We start from the raw sequence: 15,000 nt of genomic DNA on the forward strand, positions 1-15,000 counted from the left end.
TTATTATTATTATTATTATTATTATTATTATTATTCTTCTTCTTCTTCTTCTTCTTCTTCTTCTTCTTCTTCTTCTTCTTCCTTGTTGTGTTGTTGTTGTTGTTGTTGTTGTTGTTGTTGTTGTTGTTGTTGTAGTTCTTCTTCTTCTTCTTCTTCTTCTTCTTCTTCTTCTTCTTCTTCTTCTTCTTCTTCTTCTCCTTCTCCTTCTCCTTCTCCTTCTCCTTCTCCTCCTCCTCCTCCTCCTCCTCCTCCTCCTAATGTTTTCCTAATGTTATCTAATGGTTTCTAATGGTTACGGTCTCTTTTCCATCATCCTAATGTTTTTTCTGTCCTCTATAATGTTTTCTAATGGTTTCTAATAGTTATGGTCTCTATTTCCCATCACCTTAATGTTTTCTGTGCTTTCTAATGGTTTCTAATGGTTACGGTCTCTCTTTCCCATCACCCTAATGTTTTCTGTGCTTTATAATGGTTTCTAATGGTATCTAATGGTTACGGTCTCTCTTTCCACCACCTTAATGTTTCCTGTGCTTTATAATGTTATCTAATGGTTTCTAATGGTTATGGTCTCTCTTTTCCATCATCCTAATGTTTCCTGTGCTTTATAATGTTATGTAATGGTATCTAATGGTTACAGTCTCTCTTTCCCATCACCTTAATGTTTCTAATGGTTTCTAATGGTTATGGTCTCTCTTTCCCATCACCCTAATGTTTTTCTGTGCCAATTGTAACGTTTTCCTTATGTTATCTAATGGTTTCTAATGGTTTCTAATGGGTACGGTCTCTCTCTCTATCTTCACAGGGCTTCTGATGCCAAGGAGCTGGTCTACACACACGTACTGGAGTTCCTTAAGGCTTACTAGGGACAAACAGAGAAGGTTCCTGTCTAAAATCTCTCTTTCTCTTATTTCTTCCTCTTCTCTTTCTTTTTTTTCACTCTTCCTCCTTCCTCCTCTCTTCTCTCTCTCTCTCTTCTTTTTCTCTCTCTCTCTCTCTCTCTCTCCGTTCTACTGGTGTTCCTCAGGGGTTAGACAAACAGAGAAGGTTCCTGTCTAAAATCTCTCTCTTTGTATTATTTCTTCCTCTCTCTCTCTCTCTCTCTCTCTCTCTCTCTCTCTCTCTCTCTCTCTCTCTCTCTCTCTCTCTCTCTCTCTCTCTCTCTCTCTCTCTCTCTCTCTCTCTCTCTCTCTCTACTGGTGTTCCTCAGGGCTTAGACAAACAGAGAAGGTTCCTGTCTAAAATATCTCTCTTTGTATTATTTCTTCCTCCTCTCTCTCTCTCTCTCTCTCTCTCTCTCTCTCTCTCTCTCTCTCTCTCTCTCTCTCTCTCTCTCTCTCTCTCTCTCTCTCTCTCTCTCTCTCTCTCCCTTCCTACTTTTACTTACATTTCTCCTTCCTCCTCCTCCTTCCCTTCCTTCTCGTGGCGTCCCTCAAGGCTCAAAAGTGACAAACGGAGAAGGTTCCTTGTGTTTTTCCACGTAACTCAATAAAAAAAAAAAAATAAATAAATAAATGAATGAGTGAGTGTGTGTGTCATTTGAACGATACTGTACCCTATGTGTGTGTGTCATTTGAACGATACTGTACCCTGTGTGTGTGTGTCATTTGAACGATACTGTACCCTGTGTGTGTGTGTCATTTGAACGATACTGTACCCTGTGTGTGTGTGTCATTTGAACGATACTGTACCCTGAGTGTGTGTGTCATTTGAACGATACTGTACCCTGTGTGTGTGTGTCATTTGAACGATACTGTACCCTGAGTGTGTGTGTCATTTGAACGATACTGTACCCTGTGTGTGTGTGTCATTTGAACGATACTGTACCCTATGTGTGTGTGTCATTTGAACGATACTGTACCCTGAGTGTGTGTGTCATTTGAACGATACTGTACCCTGTGTGTGTGTGTCATTTGAACGATACTGTACCCTATGTGTGTGTGTCATTTGAACGATACTGTACCCTGTGTCTGTGTGTCATTTGAACGATATCGAAATTGTTGTTAATATTATAAAAACACCAAAACACAATTTAAATCAGAAAAAACACCAAAGTATCGTAATGTACCGTAATGATAAACAAATAATATACAAAACAAACAGAAAACAATGATAACCCGTAATTTAATAAGAAAAAGACATTAGATATTAGAAAAACACATCACAAGTCACAACACCATTTTGAATAAGAAAACCACACAAAACGAGAAAATTTAATAGTTAGCCCTTAATCTGATATTGTAATTGTAGTTAATATTATAAAAACACCAAAGCATTATTTTTAAATCAGAAAACACCAAAAAACGGAAGAAATTTAAATAGCAAACCAGTAATCTAATATTGAAATTGTTGTTGATATTATAAAACCCATCAAAACACAATTTAATACGAGAAGTATCTAAATATTACAGAAATTAAATAGTAAACTCTTAATCTAATGCCCAAAATATTGAAATAGTAAAAAAAACACGAAAAACACAAATATTAACACAAAACTACCAAAATATTAAAGAAACAATATAGTATTCCTTAATCTAATGCCTAAAATATTGAATTAGTAAAAGAAACACTAAAAACACAAACATCAACACAAAACAACCCAAAATATTAGAGAAACAAAATAGTAACCCTTAATCTAATGCCTAAAATATTGATATAATTATAGAAAAACACTAAAACAATTATTAACATGAAAAAACACCAAAATATTAGAGAAACAAAATAACAACCTTTAATCTAATGCCTAAAATATTGATATAATTATAGAAAAACACTTAAAACAATTATTAACATGAAAAAACACCAAAACATAAGAGAAACAAAATAACAACCTTTAATCTAATGCCTAAAATATTTATATAATTATAGAAAAACAATAAAAAAAAACATATTAACCCCAAATATTAGAGAAACATAATAGTAACCCCGTACAGAAGTCACAAACAATTCCCACGTGAGTCACCGGTACAATCATCACCATCATCAGCGCAGCCATTACCTCCAGCCTTGCCCTGCCTCGCCTTGCCTTGCCCAGCTCCATTAACGCCACAAAATGTTCAAATTGATGCCCTCCGCCCCTGAGCCACGCCGCCCTGAACGAGGAGGGATCAAAGGCGCCATTATGGGTGTTTACTACGACCCTTTCAAGTGGTAAGAAGGCGTGGGGTCGTGGTGGTGGTGGTGGTGGTAGTCGTAGTTGTTAAGACAGTCAGGGACCACAATTCTACACCAGTGACTACTACTACTACTTTTCTAATTAAACTGATGATATTTTGTGAATGGGTAGTAGTAGTAGTAGTAGTAGTAGTAGTAGTAGTAGTAGTAGTAGTAGTAGTAGTAGTAGTAGTAGTAGTAGTAGCAGTAGTAGTAGTAGGAGTAGCAGTAGTAGTAGTAGTAGTGGCAGCAACAGTAACAACTACTAATGCTCTCTCTCTCTCTCTCTCTCTCTCTCTCTCTCTCTCTCTCTCTCTCTCTCTCTCTCTCTCTCCTCCTCCAATTTTTTCTTCTTGCTCTTATTTCTTTTATAATCCTTCCTTATCCCCTCTCTCTCTCTCTCTCTCTCTCTCTCTCTCTCTCTCTCTCTCTCTCTCTCTCTCTCGGCAGGTCAGTGGTGAAGAGTGTCATTTTCTTCATAGTCGGAGTCAAGACAGCCAATGACCTTGTGGGATTTGATGTTTTAGCCCCCAGCCCTCAGTGAGTGTCCGAGTGTCTGTATGTCTGTGTGTCTGTATATCCGTGTGTGTGTGTTGTCCCGGCTCTGTATTTCACGGTGTTTAATTTCCAGTTCAAGTGGTGTATAGTCTTTGCACACACCACCTCTCTGCCCACTCTGTTCCGTATATCCATCACTCTATGGGGGAAGCTGTTTTTCTTCGTCTCTGCTGTCTTCTTGTGTGTGTGTGTGTGTGTGTGTGTGTCACTTCTTTAACCCCTTCAGTAGTGTGACGTGTTTCCCTATTCCTTGTGGTGACTATTTGGTGATTTTCTACAGCTTCACAAACTCATGTGGGGGATTAAAATGGTGAAGACTGTGGCCATTAATCTTCTGCCCTCCATACACCCTTGCTAATGTCAATAAAATGGTCTAATGGTACACAAAACTCAATTAAAATAATGAAGACTGTGGCCATTAATCTTCTGCCCTCCATACACCCTTGCTAATGTCAATAAAATGGTCTAATGGTGCACAAAACTCAAGGTAAAAATGTGTCCCAGTACTGAAGGGGTTAAAAATAGTGAAGACTGTGGCCATTAATCTTGTGCCCTCCATACACCCTTGCTAATGTCAATAAAATGGTCTTATGGCACACAAAACTCAATTAAACTAGTAAAGACTGTGGCCATTAATCTTCTGCCCTCCATACACCCTTGTTAATGTCAATAAAATGGTCTAATGGTACACAAAACTCGAGGTAAAAATGTGTCCCAGTACTGAAGGGGTTAAAAATAGTGAAGACTGTGGCCATTAATCTTCTGCCCTCCATACACCCTTGCTAATGTCAATAAAATGGTCTAACGGTACACAAAACTCAAGGTAAAAATGTGTCCCAGTACTGAAGGGGTCAACATTCAATCCTACACCTTTTCTTAACTTTATTTCAGTTATATACACTAAACCAAGTCATTTTTTCCAATATTTAGCCTCTCACTCTAAGCATTCCTAATTTTAATCCATCTCTGTATGTCAAACGCACTCAAACGCACTCCAAATACATTAACACACTCTTAAACACACTCAAAACTCACTAAAATCAGAGAGTGTGTGTGTGTGTGTGTGTGTGTGTGTGTGTGTGTGTGTGTGTACCTAGTTGTATATTACAGGGTTCGAGTGGGGTCCTAGTATGTCTTGTGGTGTTTATTTGAGTGTTTTGTGGTGTTTAGGGTTATTTTGGGATATTTCAGGCTGTTTTGAGATGTGGTGTTTTTGTGATGTTTTAGGGTATTTTGGAATGTTTTAGGGTGTTTTTGGGGTGTTTTAGGATGTTTTGGAATGTTTTAGGATGTTTTGGGAGTGTTTTGCAGTGTTTTAGGGTGTTATGTGGTGTTTTAGAGTGTTTTGGAATGTTTTAGGGCAGTTTTGGAGTGTTTTAGGGGTGTTTTGGGGTGCTCTAGTGTGTTCAAGGGCATTTCTTTTAGTGTTTTGTGGGTGTTTTGGAGGTGTTTTAGTGGTGTTTTGGCGATTAAGGTGTTTTGGTGTTTTGAGGGTGTTTTGGAGTGTGTTTTGGGTGTTGAGAGTTTTTAAGTGTGTTTAGCTGTGTTTAAGAGTGTTTTTGAGTGTGTTTGGGTGTTAAGAGTATTTCATAGTGTGTGTTGAGGTGTTTTGAGGTGCTGTGTGTGTGTGTGTGTGTGTGTGTGTGTGTGTGTGTGTGTGTGTGAGAGAGAGAGAGAGAGAGAGAGAGAGAGACACACACACACACACACACACACACACACACACACACACACACACACACTAACCTAACCTAACTTTACATAACCTATTTGAGAGAGAGAGAGAGAGAGAGAGAGAATATTAAACTGGTTATTTTGATTGTTGTCTTCTTTCATAGATAAAGAAGAGGAAGAAGAAGAAGAAGAAGAAAACCCCCATAACCCCCAAGAGAGAGAGAGTGAGAGAGTGTAAATATGACGAGTTTTGTGTTCTGTTTGTAAGAATGTGTGATGATGATGATGATGATGATGATGTGTAAGAATAAATAAAATTATAATGAAGTAATGAGTGTTTGAGAGATAGAGAGAGAGAGAGAGAGAGTATTAGTCACTACTACTACTACTAATAATAATAATAATAATAATAATACCGCTTCTAAACACACACTTATGTTATCAGTTTAGTTAAAAAGTAGTAGTGGTAGTAGTAGTAGTAGCAGCAGTAATAGTAGTAGTGATGGTAGTAGTACTAATAGCAGTAGCAGTAGTAGTAGTAGTAGTAGTAATAGTAGTGGTGGTTGAGAGAGAGAGAGAGAGAGAGATAAAGTTTGCAATTCTGGAGGGAGGAGGAGAAAGAGTGTTTAAGAGGAAGAGGAAGACGACGAGGAGGAAGAGGAAGACTTGGGTGTGTGAAGGAAGACTAGCTTGGTATCGATAGAGAATTAGGAAGAAGAAAGAGAACAGAGAAGAGAAGGAGGAAGAAGAAAAAGAGAGGAGGAGGAGGAGGAGTAGGTAAAACTTGAAATATTTAATAAAAAAAAAAACATAAATCCTGGTCTAACAATGATAAAAAGACGAACACGTTATAATTCAATGTAAATTAGTTTGAAATATATATAACAATAATTTATAAAACGTTAATCTCGTGAAATATGAGAAATAAAAATCAGGCATAATTTACCATAGTCCACCATAAAAACTTTGCATTTTCTATGGTGCTTTGTATTTATTTTCACATGGATCTTATCATCAGCGGTGTCTATTGATCCTTCTTATATTTTTACTTAACACTTTATGAATTTTGTCTCGTTAAAAGTCGGTAACGTTAGCATGACACTAATAAATACCCGCAGTGCTGCATCATCTTAACACGTCACCTATTATATAACTAAATGACTATGTGGCTTATCAAAAACTATCGCGAATTATTTATTGTGAATTTTACGAACTTAATTAACGTAAATGGCTGTCAGTATTTGATTATGTAGGAAAATGTGATAATGGTGCAGCGTGGTTTAGGTTTTGGCGCCAAGAGTGCGTCGTCTGCCGTCCTCCGCCAGTCAGCTGATCAGCGTGGCGGCAAATCACCACTTGCAAGATATTGAAATGAAGACTAATACAAGACAAAACTCACAATATTCACACCTTATTAATTATCCTCCTCCATTTTATTCACTCTAATATACTCCAGACTCCGTATATTGCTACATGTGACCATATTAGCAAGTCAGATACCACCATATTACGAAAAGAGGAGAAAAAAAAAAAGATTTGAATATTCGATAACCTTACATGACTCTTAGATAATAAATACAGATATATATAATTAACTAGGATATTCTAAAGCTTATGAAACAATTAATGGCTGAGAATAAAAGGTGTGAATAATGAAATATCCTCTTTGACCTTGAGATTTGTGGGAAAACAATATATTTATGTCTTTTGTACGGGGAAATCATGACACTTTTTTTCTGTGTCAATGATAGAGAGGCTGAGAAGAGCAGGTGGAGAGAAGATAGTAATGGTGATAATAAATGATAAAAACTTAACATACAAGGCGAATTAAGCTTCAATTTCTTCAATACTTCACACAGTTATTAACAATGATGCAAGAGGGGGAGATAAGATGATAACACGTGGAAGGAGGACAAAATAGCTTAATATATTACTTAATCCATGTTTCTGGTGATTGATAAATGTAAATACACTCACTAGAAACACAACTATACCAGGAAAAAAAAAATCAGTCATGAATATCGATAAATACGTTGATGAAAAGGGCATTTACTGAACTCATATCAAGAGAAACACATCACACGAGATTCTTCCAAGTAAAAACAAATGACTGAGCGGAAACATGAAGGAAACAGTATTAACCGGGCTAAAACCTGAAATATGGCCATTATATCTTATCGACATGACCACCAACATCAAAATACACATGATGACAAACTTCCTCACATAAAAACAACGTAAAAAATTAAGAAAACACCAAAAACATTTAGAAAACAGCGAAAGAGTCCTTAAAACACCCAAAATATGGGCAAAATAACCCGCATTTATCATCCCTAAAACACACCAAAATACGAAAACCACCACCAAACACGCAAAAAAACACAGTAAAATAAAACAGAGGAATAAAACACCCAAAAAAGCGAGAAATTAAGGCGAAATAGACGGTAAATTCACGTAAAACATAGGAACTACTTTGCATTGCGGAGGAGGACGAGGTGCGCTGAGGCTACCACGTTCTGCTCACTGTGAACCACCCTAGTCTATATTTTTCCCAATTTTCCTCCTTTTCCCGATAAGGGCGAGGCTTGGCGGACTGGGAGAAGAGTCAGCAGCCATTACAGCACCCGTGAGTCAATGATGAGTGCTGAAGTGCTGTTAAATTAAGAGATATTAGCTAAAAACATTGGCTGAGTCACCGCTACCACCACCACCACCGCCTTGTTTATTTTGGTTGTAACTGTGAGATTAGTCCATTTAAGATCAGGGCGGCGAGATTAGACGTTAGTTACTCTTCCAGGGAGTGAGCTCAGTGAGATTGGTGCATGGGCAGTGTGTGTGGCGGCTGAGATTAGTGTGTATTGAAATTACATGCTTTCGTGGGAGTAGAGATTAGTTTTTTTGAGATTAGTGGGGTGACGGTGTTCTATGGAGTGAGATTAACGAGATGTGTGGCTTAGAATAGATTGCGGTGAGATTAGTAGGCTGAGATTAGTGTATAGTGAAATTACATGCTTTCGTGAATACTGAGATTAAATATGAGATTAGTGGGGTGACGGTGTACTGTGGAGTGAGATTAGCGAGATATGTGGCTTAGATTAGGTTAAGTTAGACTGAGATCAGTGCATGCAGTGATACGGGTCTGAGCTAAGGTTTAGTACATTCAGATTAGCTATGTGAGATTAGTGTACACCGTGGTGCTATGGAGTGAGATTTCTGGCTTAGGTTAAGATTAGAAGGGTGAGATCAGTGCATGCTGTGATACCTGACAGTGAGATTAGCTTCTATAACATTGATAACAGTGCAGTTGAGATCAGTGTACTTAGATTAAGATTAGGAGGATGAGATTAGTGCATGCTCTGATATATGGTTTAGTACACTGAGATTAGCATGAATGATATCAGTGTATTGGTTAGGTTAAGATTAAGTTAGGCTGAGATTAACAGGAGATCAGTGCATGCAGTGTAATGGGGTAGTGAGATTAGCAGCCTTAAGATTAGTGTATAAGTGAGGTTTAAGATCATAAACACCCTTTATAGTGAGATTAGTAGTGAAATTAACTGAGATTAGCTTTATATCAGCACTAAGATCACACAAGACAAGCATATGGAGTAAAATTAACTGATCTTAGTAGTGAGATTGCTGAAAATGAGCTTGGATATTGAGATTAGCAGACAGGCAAATGAGACAAGCTGGCATGGTGATAAAAAGGCTGAGATTAGTGTTATGAGATTATTAGCTCTGACATTACTGGAGCCCTGAGATTAGTGGTGAGAAGAGTCAAAACTGAGATTAGCTTGAAATAAACATGTTAGAAATGAGATTAGTGGTAAGAGTGACATATTGAGATTAGTAAGATTTAATGCGAGGGTGAGATCACTTCAGGTAGTTAAATTGAGATTAGTAGGAAGAAGGAATGAGAGAAGCTAGAAATGATTGTTAGGAGTGAGATTAGAGGTACGACTTATATTGAGATTAGTTGAGCTAAATACAAGGCTGAGATTAATGAAATGAGTTGACAGTCATGATAGAAGTGAGATTAGGACAAAATTAGTGGTATTTTGAGACGAGTGTTTAGATTAGTGGTAAGACAGTAACACATTGAGATCAGATGAGTTAAATACAGTGCTGAGATTAGTGAAATAACCTCAGAGGTGTGATGGACGTGAGATTAGGGCAATATTAGTGGTGTTTTGAGCCGAGTGGTGAGACTAATGTGAGCTGAGCCATGAATATTAGAAAAAATGAGAAATGTTACTAATCTCACAAAAAAAATGAAAATGAAAAAAAGAAAATATTTTTACAGTGAAACCAACAAACAAACACACAAACTATAAAGAACAGCTGAGATTAGTGAGCCGAGTGAGCTGAAGTGAGACGAGCCCAAAGGAACTCTAACCAGCAGTGAGATTAGGGCACCAAAGACACTGCAACACCACTAATCTCACTTGCCACCACCACTGCTTGAGATTAGTGAGGTGGTGAGACGAGAATTGTGAGATTGGTGGTGTGGGATGCCTGAGATCACCACCACCACTGCTACCACCACCATCACCACCGCCACCACCAGCTCTGTCTAATCTCGTTTTATAAAGGTAGGAATCTTGTTATTATTATTATTATTATTATTATTATTATTATTATTATTATTATTATTGTTATTATAATATATAGTAGTAGTAGTAGTAGTAGTAGTAGTAGTTGTTGTTGTTCTTGTTGTAGTGGTAGTAGTAGTAGTAGTTTGAAAATATTAGAAATTTTTAGGTTCAGTTAGGTTAGGTTAACCCCTTCAGTAGCGTGACGTGTTTCCCTATTCCTTGTGGTGACTATTTGGTGATTTTCTATAGCTTCACAAACTCATGTGGGGAATTAAAATGGTGAAGACTGTGGCCACTAATCTTCTGCCCTCCATACACCCTTCTTAATGTCAGTAATATGGTCTAATGGTGCACAAAACTCCATTAAAATAGTGAAGACCTTGGCCATTAATCTTCTGCCCTCCATACACCCTTGCTAATGTCAATAAAATGGTCTAATGATGCTCAAATCTCAAGGTAAAAATGTGTCCCAGTACTGAAGGGATTAAGGAACATTTGAAAACCCACATTTCAGCCAGAGAGAGAGAGAGAGAGAGAGAGAGAGAGAGAGAGAGAGAGAGAGAGAGAGAGAGAGAGAGAGAGAGAGAGAGAGAGAGAGAGAGAGAGAGAGAGACTGTGTTAAAATGTTATTGTTATGGTTATGAAAAAGTATTATGTATTGACAATTTGATAAGCTGTCACCCCAACACACACCCCATACACACCCCATACACACACACCTCATACACACACACCTCATACACACACACACACACACACACACACACACACACACACACACACACACACACACACACACACACACACACACACACACACACACACACACACACACACACACACACACACACACACACACACACAAGATCGCAACACATAAAACCCACCCTGTAAAACACACTAGGTAAACACACACACACACACACACACACACACACACACGGCCCGGTAACTCAGTGGTTAGAGCGGTGGCTTCACAAGCCAGAGGACCGGGGTTCGATTCCCCAGCCTGGTGGAGATATTTGGGTGTGTCTCCTTTCACATGTAGCCCCTGTTCACTGTTCAGTGTTCAGTGTTCACTGTTCAGTGTTCACCTAGCAGTGAGTAGGTACGGGATGTAAATCGAGGAGTTGTGACCTTGTTGTCCCAGTGTGTGGTGTGTGCCTGGTCTCAGGCCTATCCGAAGATTGGAAATAATGAGCTCTGAGCTCGTTCCGTAGGGTAACATCTGGCTGTCTCGTCAGAGACTGCAGCAGATCAAACAATGAAACACACACACACACACACCCGGTAGCTCAGTGGTTAGAGTGCTGGCTTCACAAGCCAGAGGACCGGGGTTCGATTCCCCGGCCGGGTGGAGATATTTGGGTGTGTCTCCTTTCACGTGTAGCCCCTGTTCACTGTTCAGTGTTCACTGTTCACTGTTCAGTGTTCACCTAGCAGTGAGTAGGTACGGGATGTAAATCGAGGAGTTGTGACCTTGTTGTCCCAGTGTGTGGTGTGTGCCTGGTCTCAGGCCTAGCCCAAGATCGGAAATAATGAGCTCTGAGCTCGTTCCATAGGGTAACGTCTGGCTGTCTCGTCAGAGACTGCACCAGATCAAACACTGAAACCTCATACACACTCCGTACACACACACACACACACACACACACACACACACACACACACACACACACACACACACACACACACACACACACACACACACACACACACACACACACACACACATATCCCCATACACACACCCATACACACACTACACCCCTCTACACTAACCTAACCTTGTCACCCCCCCACACACCTATTTAACACTGAAATGTCGCTTTTCAAATGTTCCTTAACCCCTTCATTACTGGGACACATTTTTACTGTGAGTTTTGTGCACCATTAGACCATTTTATTGACATTAGCAAGGGTGTATGGAGGGCAGAAGATTAATGGCCACAGTCTTCACCATTTTAATCCCCCACATGAGTTTGTGAAGCTGTAGAAAATCACCAAATAGTCACCACAAGGAATAGGGAAACATGTCACGCTACTGAAGGGTCTGGCTGCTTTCACAAGAAGATGACAGGTGGCAGGTGGCAGGTGGCGGGTGGCGGGTGGCAAGGCACGGACCACACCACTTGTAAACGAACATTAGGAGATCTCTGAAACCTTTCTTAGCGAGGTGACGTGACTTGTCGTTTAAACATGGCTATTTTTTACATATGCGTCTTGTCACCCCAGACTGTGATGCAAAATTATAATGCAAGTCTCACCTACAAACCTATTAGATGTAAGGCCGCTTTCACACCAAGGTGGCATGTCACACGTGGTGTGCCACGTGAAAATAAACCTCTGGAAACACATGAAACCTTTCACACCAAAGTGGCGTGGCACGTCACACGTGGCATGTGCCGCTTGCACGTGTCACGCCATTCGGGAATCGGACCTGTCCGTTATTTTTGAATGTGCAACTTTCCATCCCAGACTGTGATGCCAAATTTTAATGGAACTTTCACTTCAAAACTTATTATTAGATGATATGCTATTACTTCTTTTTATTTTAATGACAAAATATACAATAATAAAACTTTTGATGTATGGCACTTGTTGATTAGTTTTCAAGACACTAGACAGATTTGAGGCAGCACATGTGACAACACTGCCTGTGAGAGGGACACGTATCCACGTAGCCGTGTAGGAAACAGTTGTCTGTTTGTTGTCAGTTGTGTTTGGTGCGTGCTCTCGTGCACAACTACGAGTCAGTCTCTTCCGGACAATGAACTATCTAACCTAAGATACCACATACCAAAACTTTCTTTCCACATTCGGTACAAAAGGTGGAACTTCTTTTCACGGAGCTCTAGTTGCTTTGCAGCTATGTAAACACTTTGAGCTTCTACAGTATCTTTAAAATAAAGATACAGATGTATACAGAATTTGTCTTTTTCTTTTTCTGCAGCGACTATAGTACCAATCAAAGCAACAACAACCTCCTCATCCCATCATGCCATCTTGTGCACTGTGAGGTGAACTGCCACCCTGAGACGCGTGGCGACGAGCTACCTTGGTCTGAAACCATCCTGCCACTTCTCACTTGTCACTTGCCACCTGCCACTTGCCACATGCAATAAAATTGCCTGCGCCACTAATGGGCGGAAGCTGAACAGCGCTTCCCATACACTCTTCAAGTGTGCCTACAGGCGCTATAGGCCTTACCGTATAAAAAAAAAAAAAAAAAAAAACATGCCACCTTAGATAATGTAGTATTGCATTTTTTTTTTTTTTTACCCTTCAGTAGCGTGACGTGTTTCCCTATTCCTTGTAGTGACTATTTGGTGATTTTCTACAGTTTCACAAACTCAATAGTGAAGACTGTGGCCATTAATCTTCTGCCCTCCATACACCCTTGCTAATGTCAATAAAATGGTCTAATGGTGCATAAATCTCAAGGTGAAAATGTGTCCCAGTACTGAAGGGGTTAAGATGCACATGTATCCAGCACCTTTTCCTTTTACTACTTCTGGGATGAATACAGCACCAGGCAAAGCAGCAGGAACTAACCTCCTCGTCCATTGGTGTCTTCTTCTTCTTCTTCTTCTTCTTCTTCGTCTTCTTCTCAGGAAGGGAGACTGGCCAAGGGCAATGGAAAATGGAAAAACAAAGGCCCACTGTGTTGCCAGCACCCTGAAAGCTCACACGGGTTATCCAAAATTGAGAGACAAATACACCTCTCTCTTAAATGAAGTGAAGTGGTAGGAAGGTGGAGACACAGAAGCAGGCAGGGAGTTCCAGAGTGTGCCAGAGAAAGGTGTGAAGGATTGAGAGTACTGGTTAACTCTTTAGGGAGGTGGACAGAGTAGTGGTGAAGGATTGAGAGTACTGGTTAACTCTTTAGGGAGGTGGACAGAGTAGTGGTGAAGGATTGAGAGTACTGGTTAACTCTTTAGGGAGGTGGACAGAGTAGTGGTGAAGGATTGAGAGTACTGGTTAACTCTTTAGGAGGTGGACAGAGTAGTGGTGAAGGATTGAGAGTACTGGTTAACTCTTTAGGGAGGTGGACAGAGTAGTGGTGAAGGATTGAGAGTACTGGTTAACTCTTTAGGGAGGTGGACAGAGTAGTGGTGAAGGATTGAGAGTACTGGTGAGGGCCAAATGTGTTGACCTCCACCTGAACCCCACTCTTACTCAAATAGACTAAATTCACCCCCAAAAAAACACTCAAAACACCACAAAACACACTTAGAACACTGATTTGAAGCGATTTTCCAGCCTGACTGCCTCTCTCATGCTTCTCGTCTCAAAGGCTTGTGTGGACAGTGGTGGGTTCCATATACTGTTCACTAATGTCACTAATTGTGGAAAAAGAATTGATTTGGCATTGAGTAACAGAAAAAAATGATGTCTAGCTTTTAAGATCTATGTGGCAAAGTGATTGATGTTATCCTCCTCACATCGATCTGCAGTGAACAGCAAGGACCCCACATTGCTTCTCTTCACCGTCACACAACCTCACAATTTATGCGCCGTGGAAATCCTGGCCGTGTTGTCATGGAAGCAAGCTATCCAGTCGATACCTCCAACATCAACAAACTGGCTCCTGGAAAATGCACTTGGCTACAGTTTGGTTGGCTACATATTTTCAGAAATGGCTCTTTGAAATGCCAATTGCTACACTTTTGCGCCTGTGATTCTGAACCCTGCGTGCTATGGGGTCCGAGGGGTCTCCAAGGACACGGGTTTGAATCCTGTCCACGGTCTGAGTGTAGGTAGGGCTTCCTCACTCAGGGCAGCGGTTTCCTAGCGGGTGGGCTTTGAGATAGGAGGTGCCACAAACAGTATCCCCTTTAGTCCAGACATTCCCCTGAAAAGCTGATGTGGTATATATATAAAAAAGGCTTTATTTAAGTTTCAGGGGTTATTAAGAGGCAGAGTGACAAGATTTCTGCATTATTAACTGTAGAAACACTCTTGAAAGCCCCGTCAGTCAGCTCTGTGGCCTTGGAAAACAGTCACAGTGAAAAAATAAAGT

General features: G+C 40.0%; 1 protein-coding gene and 2 long non-coding RNA genes across 4 annotated transcripts in view; all 3 read left to right on the top strand.

Annotated features, from left to right (window-relative positions):
* LOC123501944 (lipase 3-like) overlaps positions 1-1,335 on the top strand; it is a 7,248-nt gene extending 5,913 nt beyond the window's left edge. Inside the window, exon 10 of the mRNA XM_045251055.1 lies at positions 803-1,335. Within this exon, the coding sequence (XP_045106990.1) occupies positions 803-863 (61 nt within the window). The 3' untranslated portion in view covers positions 864-1,335. The remainder of the gene's footprint in view (positions 1-802) is intronic.
* Positions 1,336-2,916: 1,581 nt separating this feature from the next.
* LOC123501949 lies at positions 2,917-5,713 on the top strand. The gene is made up of 3 exons (XR_006673741.1): positions 2,917-3,147; positions 3,601-3,690; positions 5,547-5,713. It is a non-coding gene; the product is annotated as an uncharacterized LOC123501949 (long non-coding RNA).
* Positions 5,714-7,855: 2,142 nt separating this feature from the next.
* LOC123501955 overlaps positions 7,856-15,000 on the top strand; it is an 8,686-nt gene continuing 1,541 nt past the window's right edge. Inside the window, exons 1-3 of one of the 2 annotated variants that reach the window (XR_006673745.1) lie at positions 7,856-8,008; positions 9,686-9,974; positions 12,931-13,165. This is a non-coding gene — a long non-coding RNA (uncharacterized LOC123501955). Of the gene's footprint in view, positions 8,009-9,685; positions 9,975-12,930; positions 13,166-15,000 lie in introns of those variants that run through there. The other variant, XR_006673746.1, reaches the window with a different exon arrangement.

This window comes from Portunus trituberculatus, chromosome 2 (genome assembly GCF_017591435.1).
Source record: "Portunus trituberculatus isolate SZX2019 chromosome 2, ASM1759143v1, whole genome shotgun sequence".
NCBI classification, from domain to species: Eukaryota; Metazoa; Arthropoda; class Malacostraca; order Decapoda; family Portunidae; genus Portunus; species Portunus trituberculatus.